This window comes from Rhinatrema bivittatum, chromosome 16 (genome assembly GCF_901001135.1).
Source record: "Rhinatrema bivittatum chromosome 16, aRhiBiv1.1, whole genome shotgun sequence".
In the NCBI taxonomy this organism is placed as follows: domain Eukaryota; kingdom Metazoa; phylum Chordata; class Amphibia; order Gymnophiona; family Rhinatrematidae; genus Rhinatrema; species Rhinatrema bivittatum.
Window position 1 is genome coordinate 12,432,378 of NC_042630.1, and position 16,741 is coordinate 12,449,118.

At 41.7% G+C, this 16,741-nt stretch overlaps 1 protein-coding gene across 1 annotated transcript; it reads left to right on the plus strand.

The window, feature by feature from the left end:
• Positions 1-5,105: 5,105 nt before the first annotated feature.
• Positions 5,106-6,311, plus strand: LOC115078378 (olfactory receptor 11H6-like). The gene has a single exon (XM_029581285.1). It carries the CDS (start codon positions 5,193-5,195, stop codon positions 6,126-6,128), a length of 936 nt encoding a protein of 311 aa, XP_029437145.1. The 5' UTR covers positions 5,106-5,192; the 3' UTR covers positions 6,129-6,311.
• Positions 6,312-16,741: the final 10,430 nt, after the last annotated feature.

Below are 16,741 nucleotides of genomic sequence, written 5' to 3' on the forward strand. Positions count from 1 at the left end.
TAGATAGGAGCATGGCAGAGATCTGGTGCTGAGGCATCGGAGAGTTGGAAACATACCCCGGCTTGCTGATGTCACCAGGGAATGCTGCAAGGCTGTTCCTGCCAAGTGCCCTTCAAGCTGGCAGGCATGTGCGTGTGCACATGCCTAAGGCGCTGCGGAGTTGCACCAGTGATGGCAGCATCCTGGAGGTCAACTGGAGATAAGGTATGCTGGCCACGGGATGGGCACCATGGTCGGCACAGTGTTATGCTCTATGATACAAGTCCAGGGGCAAAAGGATATTTTTGTTTTCAAATGCTGACAGGTCAATTTTAAAGTGTTACTCGTGCAAAAATGGCCACATACTCGTGTAGGTGTGCCGCGCGTGAGGTGTACATAAGAACATAAGAACATAAGAAAATGCCATACTGGGTCAGACCAAGGGTCCATCAAGCCCAGCATCCTGTTTCCAACAGTGGCCAATCCAGGCCATAAGAACCTGGCAAGAACCCAAAAACTAAGTCTATTCCATGTAACCATTGGTAATGGCAGTGGCTATTCTCTAAGTGAACTTAATAGCAGGTAATGGACTTCTCCTCCAAGAACTTATCCAATCCTTTTTTAAACACAGCTATACTAACTGCACTAACCACATCCTCTGGCAACAAATTCCAGAGTTTAATTGTGCATTGAGTAAAAAAGAACTTTCTCCGATTAGTTTTAAATGTGCCCCATGCTAACTTCATGGAGTGCCCCCTAGTCTTTCTACTATCCGAAAGAGTAAATAACCGATTCACATCTACCCTTTCTAGACCTCTCATGATTTTAAACACCTCTATCATATCCCCCCTCAGTCGTCTCTTCTCCAAGCTGAAAAGTCCTAACCTCTTTAGTCTTTCCTCATAGGGGAGTTGTTCCATTCCCCTTATCATTTTGGTAGCCCTTCTCTGTACCTTCTCCATCGCAATTATATCTTTCTTGAGATGCGGCGACCAGAATTGTACACAGTATTCAAGGTGCGGTCTCACCATGGAGCGATACAGAGGCATTATGACATTTTCCGTTTTATTCATCATTCCTTTTCTAATAATTCCCAACATTCTGTTTGCTTTTTTGACTGCCGCAGCACACTGCACCGACGATTTCAATGTGTTATGGAACCCAACATTGTGTAATTATAGCATGGGTTATTTTTCCCTATATGCATCACCTTGCACTTATCCACATTAAATTTCATCTGCCATTTGGATGCCCAATTTTCCAGTCTCACAAGGTCTTCCTGCAATTTATCACAATCTGCTTGTGATTTAACTACTCTGAACAATTTTGTGTCATCTGCAAATTTGATTATCTCACTCGTCGTACGTATTTTTAAGAGTAAATTCCGCACATATATATATATATGTGTGATTGCTTAATATAACGCATGTACAAAAGCGTAGAAAGGGCAGGGAAGGGGTGTGACCCAGGCGTGGTCACACGTACACGCATAATGACGCATTTTAATCTGACTTAGGCGCTGATATGTGTGCAATTACGCACACGAACTTGCTACTGGGGGTTTATGCGCACGGCGCCAGAGAGACGTTTGAATAACCTCTTGATGTTTCTTAGGCTACCTTCTGTTGCCAAGTGGAAGCAGGAAGAGCCAGTGTAGAGGGGGTGTTGGACTTCCAGTGCCTGCTGTGACCCATTGGGGTCGGTTTAGAGGGGGAGCAGCATTGACATATGTAGAAGGGTTAGAGAGAGAAAGAAACACTTTTCTAGCCAAATGACTCTAATCACTACATGGGTACTCATGGTTTTAAGGCGCAGGAGAGAGAGAGAGAGAGGAGAGGAGGAGGAGGAGGAGGAGGCTGCACACAGACTCTACAGGACACAGACTCAGTTTTTAGATCTCTCAAAAGAGAAAGTAATGCATAGGTTCAGGTTTAATATGGAAACCATACAGTACCTATGCCAGCAGTTACAGGAAGACCTGGAACCCACCACTCAGACACATGCACCCTCAGTATACATGAACATTTAGCCTCCATGAAGGACCATGATACCCCAGGTCATTATCATGTAGCTGAGGGAATATCCTTATGGAGTACCAAGAACCCTGCAACTGGTCCTCATCTATGCCTTCTCAATGCATTCTTAATGGTTTGCTCTCCTTTAGGTCAGCGCTTCTCAAGTCAGTCTTTGGGGCACACCTAGGCATGCTGGTTTTCTAGATATCCTCTAGGAGCATGCATGCTAAAGAGTAGGAGAGAATGGCAGCTGGGCATGTCAGACCATCTCATGCATGGTAATTGTGACTACCCTGAAAACCTGACTGCCTATGTGTCCCCTGAGAACTGGCTTGCAAGGTTTTGCTTAGGATATCAGCATAATTTTATATTCCTTGGGTAAGTTCATACCATCTCTTCCTTACAGCATTATTTATTTTATTTATTTATTTATTTATTTATTTAGGGTGTTTTGTATTCCGTCATTCGGTTTCGCCATCATAACGGTTTACATACATTGCTTTACATAGATCTGTAGCATATCGGTTTGCATACATCGGCTTACAAAGACATGCGGCAACTTATAGTATCATTATTATAAAGACATTATTTTTAGATAAATAATTTACATCGTTTAAAACTAAGTGTTCATAATAGTTCATTTTAATACCAGCTTAAAACATATACCGAGCTCTTGCATATTTGTGTCTCTAAGGCTTCCATCATTCCATGTAAATCTGACCTACTTTATTTCAGCTACCTGGTATGACCTAGTAAAGCAATGAACATCATCCATTCTAATAATGTTAGGTTTAACCACTACAGTCTCTATACATACCCATTTAATATAACTCTATATGGTGGCCACTTGCACCCCCCCCCCCCCCCCAGGCAGAAGCATACCTTAACACCTCTCCCCCAGTGCCCCTTTTATGCACTAGCTTAGATAATCAAGTAACCACATTCAACTTACTCCCCCCCCCCCAGTGGTAAGAAGCCCCATTGGTTAAACCTCAGTTGCAGTTTCCTCCATGCCCTCCTCATCTGCCGCAGATTCCTCCTCTGGCCCGGCACAGGCGCTCCTCATCAGCCACCTCCAGGGACACCAGATGGGCAATGTCCCTGGTGGTGAAATTAGGCTGCCTGGCTCTTGCTGGCCTTTTCTAAAATCGCACCCAAGAATAGGAAGTCCTACCCTCGCATTTGGGTGCATGAGCATGAACAACACGCATCTGTGTAGAACTACGCGCATATATGCGCGTGCTTGGCGGCCAAAACATACGTGTATTTTATATTGCTCACGCGCATGTGCCTGAACAATAGAAAATACTTTAGCTTTGCCACGTGCCCACATACAAGCGTTTCTTCATGCATGTGCGTTCCTTTTTAAATTGACCTGCCAGTATCAGTGCACATTGGAGAAAATTTTTAGTGAACAGACACCTAATACATCATTTCTAGGAACAGCTCTCAAAGATGGAATTGGGAAAACCTTTCCAAGCTTACATGAAATGGGGGTAGTGAGCCCTTGGGCCACTGTTAAGTTTATACATGCTATCATGTTCAAGCACAAGATAGGAATATTTATCTATTTATCTATGTATTTATTCATTTATTTATTTATTTGTTGGTTTATTTATTTATTTATAAGATTTATTACCCAGCCTTCCAAAGTTCATGGTGGGACACAATAAAAACATCCACAATATCAATGGTAACAGAAATGTACTAACAAACTAACCCAGTGACTCCAGTCTTTCTTTGGCACACCCAACACACTGTGGGACAGACATACCCTCCTTGCCCCAGGAAAAGCCACCCTTAGCACTCGGGGCCTTGGGAGTTACCTCCCTCCCCCCCCCCCCCCCCCCCCCCTACTCGACCAAGAACCCAGGCTCAGGAAGAAAGAGTCAGTGTTCAAGCTAGCCCTGGAGGGTTCCTGTCTTCACGAGTACAACAAATATTTTTATGGCCTCACTGGCCTCATTGGGTAGCAACCTGTACCCGGGGCTACCCAATTTTTATATTTTTTATAACTCAGTCACAGTAGACAATTTTTTTTTCTAAAATGAATAATAATGACCCCCGGGGATAGTATATTTAGTAAGTCTTTAGAGACCAGTCCCTCCTCACAATCAGTGACTAGAAGATATTAAAACAGCAGGCATCAACACAATGATGTACTGTAACCGATAAAGGGAGATGCTGAACAGTTCGTGCTATTGTATATTCTAGTTCTAGGAAAAATCTTTAGGCAAAGTAAGTTACTATAATTACATAACAAAGAAGAAATGGGGAAAAAAAAACACAGAGAAGGATGGAAAATATGATAGTTTCCCCAGTGAATACAGAGGAATGTGGTCTGTCAAGGAAAGTTTCATGTTATTTATTGAGAAAGTAGAAAAGAACGTAGTCAACAGAAGCTGGATTATTAATGAAGGGTACGATTGTGTTTTTTGTATAAAATCTAATCCCCTTCAAACTGTGAGGGATCTAAATGATTTTTTTTCTCTTATTTGAATGTTGATCCAGAAGTGATGATCCGTGTAAATTAGGCCTCTGAATGGCCGGCGCGCTTGGGGATCCTTTCTGGTTGTCGGTAGTGAAGAAATGCCCTGGAAACGTGAGGGCTCTCACGATAGCTCTGTCTCCCTGTTTCCTGAATGTGCTCAGTCTGATCTCCACTGATGTGTCAGAAGAAAAGGTAAGAGCAAACATCTCGTGTAGTCTATGGGAGGGAGCACAGAGCTAGCTAGAGAAAGATAGAAAGGTATCGGGAAAAGGGACAGATGTAGTAAAGGCAGGCTGTGATGGGGAAAAAAAACCCAGAGGATACATAGAAACAGGAGAAAGTAGGAGAAGTCAATAGTTGCACTGAACCATATTAGCCGACAGCCAGTTGTCGGCTAGAAGTCCCATCTCAGAAGAATCTCTGAAAATTCTAATAGCATTTTGATTGAGCCTCTCTCTATATTGCTTGAGTAGCCAGCGGTATAATCTATCCTATTATTGTGTGTTTAAAATTTGTTATTGACCCTATATATTTTGTCAAATATTTTGTTAAATATTTTATTCAATCTGCCCTCAGCCTCAGTACTAAATTCCTGGAATAAAAATAAATAAATGGAAAAATAAATAAACAGAATGAAAACGTTTTCACATTGAACTGCGAGATACTGCACTCCTTATTCTTTGTCATTGATTTATACTGACTACTGCATGGAGAAGAACTTCACTCTGGTGACAGAATTTGTACTCCTGGGGTTCCCGACTCAGCCAGAAATGCAGGTTGCTCTTTTTCTGCTGTTTTTCATCATTTACGCGGTAACTCTGCTGGAAAACCTTGCCATCATTACCCTGGTTATTTCAGACCGTCATCTTCACAAACCAATGTACTTCTTCATAAGTAACCTTTCCTTTGTGGAAATGATCTTCACCACTACCATCATCCCTAAGCTGCTCACAGGTTTTCTGACAGAGAGAAAGACTATTTCTTTGGCAGGTTGTTTCACCCAGCTGTATTTTTTCTTGTCTCTAGGGACGGTAGAGTGTTGCTTGCTAACAGTAATGAGTTATGATCGCTATATAGCCATATGCAAGCCTCTGCATTATGCAACAATTATGACCAATAAAATGTGCAGAATCCTAGCCATCATCTGCTGGGTGATTGGCTTTCTGTGGATTGCAGTGCCCATATATTTGATCTCCCAGTTACTGTTTTGTGGGCCCAATGTCATGAACCATTTCATCTGTGATATGTCACCACTCTTTGCACTGACGTGCACCCGTTCATATCTCACAGAGCGTACTTGTTATACCTTCTCCACCACCATGATCCTGGCTGTCTTCCTACTGACCATTGTATCCTACACCTTCATCATAAGCACCATCATGATGATACCTTCCACCTCTGGCAGGAAGAAGGCCTTCTCCACGTGCACATCCCACCTCACTGTCATCTCCATATTTTATGGCTCCCTCATATTTATGTATGTGAGACCAGCAAAGGCAGAAGCTTTGCTTGACATGGACAAGGTAATAGCCGTGTTCTACACTGCTGTAACCCCTCTGATAAATCCCCTGATCTACACCCTCAGAAACAAAGATGTGACCATGGCTTTATATAAAGCAATGGGTGGAAAACAAGTTTGGTAAATCAGGTTTGCATTTTGCATCTATTGTTTAAGAAAACATTTTATTTTTTCTTATAATCTAAATGTCCGTACATGATGTTAAATATGTATATTTGAGAATATTATACTTTGTTAGGACATTGATTTTCTGTAAGGAGTTTTTTCCTGGTATAATTGTTCAAAAATTGAAAAATAAAGAATTGAATAAAAAAAGAAGACATTTTAATCAAGTTTTAACTCCAGCTTAACAACTGCAGCATCACAATATTTGTCTTTGAAAAGCTCCACGACCACCTTTATTTCTAGCATGAAACTTGGTCTTTAAAAAAAAAAGATTGTAGGTGTTGGCGAGTAGGTGTTTGTAATTTTTCAGGTATCTGATGTGGATCTTCTTGAGTGGCTCCTGGATCTTTCTGTGCCTTGATTTTTACTAAATGTTTGCAAGTCCTTATAGTCATCTCATTTAGTTGGATTCTGTACAACATGAGGTTTAACAAGCAAGGAGGTTGAGCAGAATAGCATTCATCTTTGGCACTTTTTTGCTTTTTGTATCATACAATTAGCTTTATCAATTAGAAAATCAATGATAAATTAAGCTAACCTTCTAAGCTTGATTTAATTCATCATATATTCTTGGCATTAATAAAGTAAATAACATGGTAACATATACATAGTTACTATGACAGCAGGAAAAAACGAGATGGTCCATCCGGTCTGCCCAGCAAGTTTCTTGTGGTAACTGCAGCTCCATGCAGGTTACCCCGATGTTTCAGCTGAGGGTAGTAATTAACGCTCCGTGCAGGTTGCCCCTAAGCCTTATGTTAAGGGAAGCTATATTTACAATCTAAACAAAGTAACTGACAAGCCCATTACAAAATTGTTTTTACAGGGTAAGCAGCCATCATGATAATTTAGACAATGCTGCTTGAAAGTGCTTTGCTTTTTGAAATTGGCCGAAGAAGCAGTCCTGTGCTTTATTCCTACTGTTTGCATATCAGTACAGTGCCTAGTGTTGGCTGTCATCTGAATCTAATTCCCCTTTTTCCCCTGTCATCCAAGCAGAGAACGATGTTTCAGTTGCGTTACAAACACCAGGCTAATCAGTTAAGGCCAATAATCCCCGTGCCTTCTGTGGAAGGGTAGTAACTGCCCCTTACCCCCATGCAACTTTCTCTTCATTTCCAACCTCCAGTCTTTAGGGATCCACGGTGTTTATCCCATGCCCTTCTGAATTTGTTTACGGGCATGGCAGGGGTGGTCACCTCTGATATAATCATAGCTGATTGTGTAAATCAGTAGGATGGAAGAAGGAGACCATTACAGCTCTTCTGTCTGACTATGAACAAATCTCATGTGCATAAACAAGCTGGCCTTCTCCCTTTCCTTTCTTCCACGGTCCATCATCAGCTTGTCTGATCACTTTCAATAAAACCTCCTCCAGAGACCAAAGAGCCAAGGCAGCTCATGTGCAAGCAATGAAGCATCTCCTTATCTATGCCATGCCCTACAGCTCTCTTTTTCTGTATCTGCAGAATTTTGCTGCTCACGTCCATAGTCATTGAAACATTGCAAACCATTGCAAATTGCCTTGCACAGTTTTGCTTTTTGTTTTTGTTTTGTTTGTTGTTGTTGTTTTTTTTTTTTTGGGGGGGGGGGGGGTAAGATGGTATAGTGGTAATAAATTAAATAAAGTGGGGATCATACCATCCAAGTTCTCAGCAACCTCCACTGCCTGCCTATCTCTTCCAGAGGTCAAGCTCCACATTCATCCTAGACTTTCTCCTGTTTTTCTTGCTCTCTTCACCAACTTACCCTTTCTTTCCAGTCTTCTATTTCCTGTCTTCTCTGATCCTTTAATCTAGATTTAATTCTTGATAGACTCTGCTCTACTGATGCAACCTCTGCTTGAAGTGTCTCACCAGTTCTAGCCCCTCTAAAGTGCTAGCTCATATTATGACATTTTGAAGGGTAGTGATGCTGTGAAAATTATTTTTGGATAAGATATTTTTAACCCATGCCATAGAAGTAAAATGTTTTCTTTAGATGTAGAAGTGGCTATGAAAGATACATTAGAGGTACCCTGAGATCAGTGAATGAATGAATGAATGAATGAAAGGCAAGTTACATTGCATCAAGAGAGCGAGTTGTATTTTGACCTATGTGCACTACCACAGGACCATCATGGGATGCAATGGTATTCTGAGCGACTGGGGGAGACAGTGTCCCTCTCCGATGATGTGGCTGATCTACTGCTTAGATTGACTGTGCTGGACATATCTCTGCCATTGGTCTAACGCTGGGAGCAGTAGTGTGGTGCCCCCCTGGTTTGATGCCCCAGATGGGTGCCTGCTGGAACGGCAGCCCCAGGAAAATGCTTGTCCTGTCTGTGTCTTGTGATGACCCTGCTGTACTATATCAACATACATCAAATGGAAATATCATATTATTACGCTTACTAAATACTTTGCATGCATACGTTGAGCTGAAAATTGCCTAAACCTAGGAACAAATTATGGAAAATCCTGCCCCATAAAAACTAAATACCTTTAAAGATTTATGGGAATACTTTTAAAAGGAACTATGTGCATAAACCCTGGAGCTTTGTGGGTAAATGGCCTATTAAAATTACCAGGAAGGTTGTGCTCATACAAGTAAATGAAAATGTGATTTTGCATATACTTTTATGTGCACTACAAAGAGATGGTCTGGGGTTGGAGTAAGGACATGATTTATGTGTAGAGTTTAGATTTTGAAAGGATACACATAAATATACATGTACAATGTTATATCTACTTTTAAACAGGTGTAACTTTCTGCGTGTATATCGGCACTGGTTCTGCGCATACAATTTTTCAAAGCAGATTTATGTTCATAAATTAAGGACGTCCCATCCCTAAATTTTTGTTTTGGCTCATTTTTTTGTTGTGGAATTTTTTTTGGTTTTTTTTTATGTTTGTTGAATGTTTTTTATTTATTTTTTTTTTTTTGGGGGGGGGGGGAGGAGGGCTTAGTTTCATTTGCCAAACTGAGAAAAAAAAACCCCAATCCTCACTCTGCCGCCCCCCCCCCCCCCAACCTTGCTCTGCAAAAAATGAATCCAGGGCCCAGACAGGAAAGGAATACACAGACATTAATTTGGCCTAACCATTTACAAGAATGCAAAGAGAGTTTCTACTGTGAATCTAATGAAAGAATATATCCCACTCTAGATGTGTGTGGACCAGAATTTGAATCTAATTTGGTACTGTACGCTTTCTTTCTTTGTACTGCTGTGTTTTTGTGAATCATAATGTGAACAGAGATTGTTCTGTCATTTGTGCAATGCTGTAAGTCTCTTATGAGTTGTTAAAATGGCATGTGATAAATATGTTTAAAACACGTGAATAAAACATGTTTCAAATTTGAGACTGAGCCCTTCTCTTCAAGAAGCTGTTAGCTGGATGATAAAATCCAGGGGAAGCAGAAGGACAGTGGGCAAAATCTAAAAGGAGATACCATAAGAGCAACTCATCTTTTTGTTAGGAAAGAAGATAAATGGAAGAGGAAAAAGAGGCCTTTATGGTTTTCTAAAGAAGTAACTGAAAAAAGTTAGTGAGAAAAGGTTAGGGGTGGTACCCCCATAATTTTTCATCTGTATTTCGTTTTTGGTCCGAGGGTGGGCCATTTTGGGTCAACCCCCAGATTGTTTTTTTTTTTTTTTTTTTGGGGGGGGGGTTCATTTCCACGTTTCATTTTTAAAAAAGCAAAAACAAAACAAAACCAGCCCCAACCCTTCCCATTTATGAAACTATCAAGCCCCCCCCCCACACACAAGCCCACTCCATACTAGCCCACCCTCCTAACCCCCTCCAGAACTCACCAAAAACCCCTGGTGTTCTAGTGGGAGGCTCGGTAGCAACCTCCTGCTCCCGGGCCAGTGGCTGCCATTCGTCAAAATGGTGCCTGCCATCCTTTGTCTGTACCTTTATGACAGGAGCTACTGGAGCCATTGAGCGGCCCTTGACACATGGTAGGGTTAAGAGTGACCATCACCATTTTGATGAATGGCAGCCACTGGCCCTGGAGCAGGAGGTTGCGCCTGGGCACCCCATGTAGCCACCAGGGATGTTTGGTGAGTCCTGGGGAGGTTGGGAGGGTGGGCTATAGCAGGCAGCAGGGCTTATATGTGGGGTGGGGGCTCAATATTTTCACAAATGGGAAGGGGTGGGGTGTTTTTATTTTTTTAAAAAACCTGCTTTATTTGGTTCCCCCTCTGAAAAACGATAGGAAAAGCAATACAACATTTTGGGTTTTTTTCCTAGCATTTTTTGGTTTTCCCGAAATGTAACAAAATAGGAAATATTGTCTTCATTTCTTATTTCATTTGAAATGAATTCCCTCCCCTTGAGAAGGTTAGCATTAATAAATTACAAAAGATCGCAGAAAGAGGAAGACAGGTGACAATATCTGGAAAAATTAAGAGAAGCTGGGAAAGTAGTCAGGAATGCAAAAAAGTCAAATAGAATAAAGAATAGAAAATATGATAAAATGGGGGGAGGGCAAGGCTTTTATTTAGATATGTTAGAGATAGAAGGACGTGCAATAGTGGCATTCTGAGGCTCAAAGGTGAAGGGGAGGAATACGTAGAGGCTGTGGAGGAAAAAGCAAAATTGCTTAACAAATAGGAGTGAGAAGGGGGAAATTCTGTTTCATTTTTTGTTTTGTTCTGGGGGTCCTTTTTCCTTAAGAATTTCATTTCATGTAATGTTTCTTTTGTTTCTTTAGTTAAAAAACAACAACAAAATAAATATTGAAACCCCCCCCCCCAGGAAAAAAAAGAAATGGGGCCTCCCATGCCAGGCACCCATCCTCCCCACCCGGAAAAATGCTGGGGCCAGGATCCTCCCCATCCTGCACTTACCTAGACTGCGGGGATCTGCACATGAAACCTAGGCCCTGGCCCTGGCCCAAGCCAGGGACTTGCGTGGGGCCAAGAGAAAGGTCATGGTGACCACCTCTGCCTTGGTGTTAAGGCCAGCTAGTCCCTACACCTATGCCCAGGTCAAAGCCTTGAGTAGGCCTAAGCCATGGTAGGTCGTTGCAACCTCGGCCTAGGCCCTATGCAAGGCCCAGGCTTGGAGGCCTGGACCTAGTGCCTGGGCCTTGGCCTAAGCCAGGTCCAATGCCGTGGCCCAGCCCACAGCTCAGGCCTTGAAGCTGCTCTTCCGTGTCTTCTTTCTTCAGCAATTCTTCGCCAACTGACGCCATCTGCTGGGATTGTTGTGCCAGAGATAATTAACTCTGGCGCATCCTCCATAATAGAGGGCCCCGTTTGATGAACAGCAACTAATTCAACTGCTATACATCAAAACAGATAGCAACAGCTGGAAAAAAAGAGGCAAAGAAAGATGTCAAAGCGGAGCTATGAATCCTGGGCTTTGGGCCTGGGTCCAAGCTGAGGCCCCAATGTTGGGACCAGGCCAGGATGTGGTGCTGGATTTGGTAAATATGAGGGGGGTTCATTGGGAAGTTTCCCAGGCATGGGCCTGGGGCTTTGCTCTGATCTTGGCCTAGGCTGGCATCAGGTCAGGGCCTAGGCCGATACCTCTGTGTCTCACTATAGCATAGGTCACAGCCCCGTCATCAGGTCATGACCTATGCCTAGGCAAGGCCCAGGCTTTAGGTCTAAGCCTAGGTCAAAATGCCAGAGTTGTGCTCAGGCATAGGTTGGGACCCATGCTTTCGGTCTTGGTCTGTTCCTTTAGCAAGGCTCCAACTTCAGGCCTTAGGACCAATTGGTGACTTTAATTTTTTTTTTTAAGAGGTTTTAAAAATTAATGAGATTTTGACAAATTTTTTTTGGAATTTAATTTGTTCCATTTTGAAAACTTTTCCAAAGGAAAGGAATAAAAAAATTTTGTTTCATTCCCCATTCCATTTCTCCTAAATGCACATCCCTATTAACAAATATTTCTGTTTGGTGTTTACTGTGGAAGGGCCTGGAGCAAAACCACATAAAATAAACACAATTCTGGAAAACGTGTCTTGAAAAGCATATAAACAGGCTGGAGTCTATCCAAAGAATGGCTACTAAAATGGTCAATGGTCTTTGTTCTAGATTTAAAGTTCTAAATATGTATATCTAATGTATTTCCTCTACCTTGTTTTATTGTAACTTTCGAGTTTCTCTTCACTTGTTACAGTTTTTTAGTTTATTTTCATTTTACTCCCCCTGTTAAATGTAAACCAGCATGATGTGATTTTTATCTTGAATGCCGGTATAGAAAAGCGCTAAATAAATAAATAAATAAATAAATAAATAAATAAATACATAAATAATGGAAAGGCAAGATAGAGGGAGATATGATAGAGATATTCAAGTATGTCAAAAATTTCTATACACAGGAAGTTAGCAGTTTTCAACTGAAAGGAGGTTCTAGAATGAGGGGTTATGCCATGAAGTTGAAAAGTGATAGATTCAGGAGTAAGCTTAGGAAATATTTATTTTCAGGGAGGGTGGTAGATGTGTGGAACAGCCTCCCAGTGGAAGTGGTGGAGGATCTGAATTCAAGAAGCATGGGATAAATACAGGAGATCTCTAAGAAAGTGATAAGAATTATGATATAAATTAATTGGAAGGATAGGCAGACTGGATAGGCTATGCGTTCTTTTTCTGTAGTCATGTTTCTATGTCTATAAAACCTCCATCATGGCAATGATGCTCAACAAGAGGACCCCCAGACCATGCCCTTCAAAATCCAACATTCTATCACACTCTCAAATTGGTCTTTCTTTCTATCAAAATTTTAGGTATTATTGATGTAGGAATAGCTTTTGGTTTACTTTCTGAAATCACATTATCCTTATCTCTTGTAATTTGCCATCAGCTACCATGTAAACTTTGTCAATATCTAATTTGCTCTATTTATAGATTTAAGTAGTGCTGAAGGACTCACTATCCCAAGTGCATTTAATAATCATCTGTAATACTCATGAGAATAAATTGTTGTGCACAGAAAGGAGCAATAGGAGGGGACATAGTAATTTTGTTTCTATATAAACTTGTCCATTCTTTTATTATTGATGGGATTGCCAAGTATAATAGCATAGGTATCAAGAATATGGTGAAATGGATAGAACTTAGTAATGCATGTTTTCTATAATGTCTAGGGAAAGCAGAGAATATTGTTAAGTTAGTTTTCCTGAAGTGATTTATGGTCCTTATTTTCTGTGATCTTGAAGCTGTGTTTTGTCAAAGATCCTGAGCATTTCTACCCTTGAATCAAAGGGTTTCAGATTAAACAAAAAATGTTGCCGACCTCAGAGTTTGAATCCAGCCTCTATTCATTTCAAGCTATGTCAAACAAATAAAAATATTTTTTTTTGCAATAAGTAAATATTTGATCTAATGTAGGAAGCATTGAAAAGAAAAAGTGAATGCTTTGCTTGCAAGAGTTAAAATCAGGAAGAAAACTTCATTAGTTTATTCACTCAACGTTGCAAACATCCATGCTGTAAGTACATTCTCATTCTACTTTAACAGTGATTTTGCGTAATCTTGAAATAGAAGACTATTCATTAACTTCAAAGAGCTGACTCGCATTTACTCATGTATCGCTCCATAATACCTTGAATACTGTGTTCAGTTCTGGTCGCCGCATCTCAAAAAAGATATAGTTGCGATGGAGAAGGTACAGAGAAGGGCAACCGAAATGATAAAGGGGATGGAACAGCTCCCCTATGAGGAAAGACAAGAGATTAGGGCTGTTCAGCTTGGAGAAGAGACAGCTGAGGGGGGATATGATAAAGGTCTTTAAGATCATGAGAGGTTTTGAACAAGTAGATGTGAATCGATTATTTACACTTTCAAATAATAGAAGGACTAGGGGGCATTCCATAAAGTTAGCAAGTAGCACATTTAAGACTAATCGAAGAAAATTATTTTTCACTCAACGCACAATTAAGCTCTGGAATTTGTTACCAGAGGATGTGGTTAGTGCAGTTAGTGTAGTTGGGTTAAAAAATGTTTTGGATAAGTTATTGGAGAAGTCCATTAACTGCTATTAATCAAGTTTAGTTAGGGAATAGCCACTGCTATTAATTACATCAGTAGCATGGGATCTTCTTAGTGTTTGGGTAATTGCCAGGTTCTTGTGGCCTGGATTGGCCTCTGTTGGAAACAGGATGCTATGCTTGATGGACCCTTGGTCTGACCTAGCATGGCAATTTCTTATGTTCTTATGTTATAGGGGAAAAATACTAGAACCAATTATTTGCTACATAGCAGATGCTAGAGGAGAGTTGATGTAAAATACAATAAAGGATGAAAAAACAAAGCATAACCTTTTGATACTGCAGACCATGGGGTAACTGGGCTGGAATAAGGAAGCTGTAATGTCCTAGCAGCCAACCAAGTTGATGCCTTCCAGCAAGGCTTCAGGGTAGAATTTGGGTGGCCGCATGTGTAGGTATCAGCCTCATTATTATTGGTCATTATTTAGATTATTATAAGACACACCAAGGACTAAGAGATAGGGGAGGTTTTGGGGAGACAAGGCATAGATGTTACATTAAATATAGCAACTTATATATACTAGGGATGTGAATCGTTTTAGGACGATTAAAATTATCGTCCGATAATTTTAATATCATCTTAAACCGTTATGGAACACAATACAATACAGATTCTAACGATTTATCGTTATAAATCGTTAGAATCGTGAGCCGGCACACTAAAACCCCCTAAAACCCACCCCCGACCCTTTAAATTAAATCCCCCACCCTCCCGAACCCCCCCCCAAATAACTTAAATAACCTGCGGGTCCAGCGGCGGTCCGGAACGGCAGCGGTCCGGAACGGGCTCCTGCTCCTGAATCTTGTCGTCTTCAGCCGGCGCCATTTTCCAAAATGGCGCCGAAAAATGGCGGCGGCCATAGACGAAAAAGATTGGACGGCAGGAGGTCCTTCTGGACCCCCGCTGGACTTTTGGCAAGTCTCGTGGGGGTCAGGAGGCCCCCCACAAGCTGGCCAAAAGTTCCTGGAGGTCCAGCGGGGGTCAGGGAGCGATTTCCCGCCGCGAATCGTTTTCGTACGGAAAATGGCGCCGGCAGGAGATCGACTGCAGGAGGTCATTCAGCGAGGCGCCGGAACCCTCGCTGAACGACCTCCTGCAGTCAATCTCCTGCCGGCGCCATTTTCCGTACGAAAACGATTCGCGGCGGGAAATCGCTCCCTGACCCCCGCTGGACCTCCAGGAACTTTTGGCCAGCTTGTGGGGGGCCTCCTGACCCCCACGAGACTTGCCAAAAATCCAGCGGGGGTCCGGAAGGACCTCCTGCCGTCCAATCTTTTTCGTCTATGGCCGCCGCCATTTTTCGGCGCCATTTTGGAAAATGGCGCCGGCTGAAGACGACAAGATTCAGGAGCAGGAGCCCGTTCCGGACCGCTGCCGTTCCGGACCGCCGCTGGACCCGCAGGTTATTTAAGTTATTTGGGGGGGGGGTTCGGGAGGGTGGGGGATTTAATTTAAAGGGTCGGGGGTGGGTTTTAGGGGGTTTTAATGTGCCGGTTTTTCGATTTTTCGATTTTTCGATTTTTAACGATTTTTCACGATATTTTACCCCCCCAAACGGCAACAATACGATTCCCTCCCCCTCCCAGCCGAAATCGATCGTTAAGACGATCGAGGACACGATTCACATCCCTAATATATACCCATCTATCCAGGATAATAAAGAAGCAAAACAAACGACAGCAAAAAACTGACTTGGTAAGGACTGATTGCACAAAAAATGTCAAGCTTCAATTTCTGACCGCTGGGATACATTCTTCAAGGTATGCATAGCAATAATTGGGAAAACTGCAAACTGAATAAGCCAATTATCTTTATTTTTCTGCATCGGTTACATCACTATGTCAGACTGATAATAAAAAGTTATACAGCTATGGTAGTAATACTGGGGATTAGACTTAAGAATGGTTGAACAGACAGAAAAGAACTAGGAGATGAGGAAGGTCCACTGAGAAAGTCATTTGAGATATAAAGGAAAGTGCTCCTACATAGAAGTGGTTATGAAAAACTCCTCACCCTCCTCATTTTTATCTGGATAAATTTTGCCAGTTGGCACCATTTAGAAAAATAGCAGCAGGAGAGCAGGAGTAACTTGGGGAATAAAATGTTGAGGAGCCAGCGGATGAGGTAAGATACTGAGGAAGGGGACAGAATGGAATCAGAGAAGTGGGCAATTGCTAGAGAATGGCCTAAGATTATTTTTTAAAAGAAAACAAACAAAATTGTATTTGGTTGTCTTTCATTTTGTTCTTAAAATGAGGGGAAGCAAAACAGGAAATTCCATTGAAATTTTCGATTCCAACAAAAGTGCATCCCTGCCATATTTTATTACGTTGAGCCCGAGGACTGCATGTTTTGCTATGAGAGTTTAACATCTGGATGAAGGAATGCCAAAGAAAACAGAAATCTAGGGAGAGAAACCATCACCTGACTTTGTCTTCCTATCATCAGCATATTTTCTAATCATACTGTTTTTGTATATTAAGAAAAAAGTGTCATGTGGTGTAGTGTAGTGGTGGTGGTGGGATTATAACACTTGTACTCTCTGCAAAGAAGAAGATAAAAAATTAATTTTGCAAATGTTG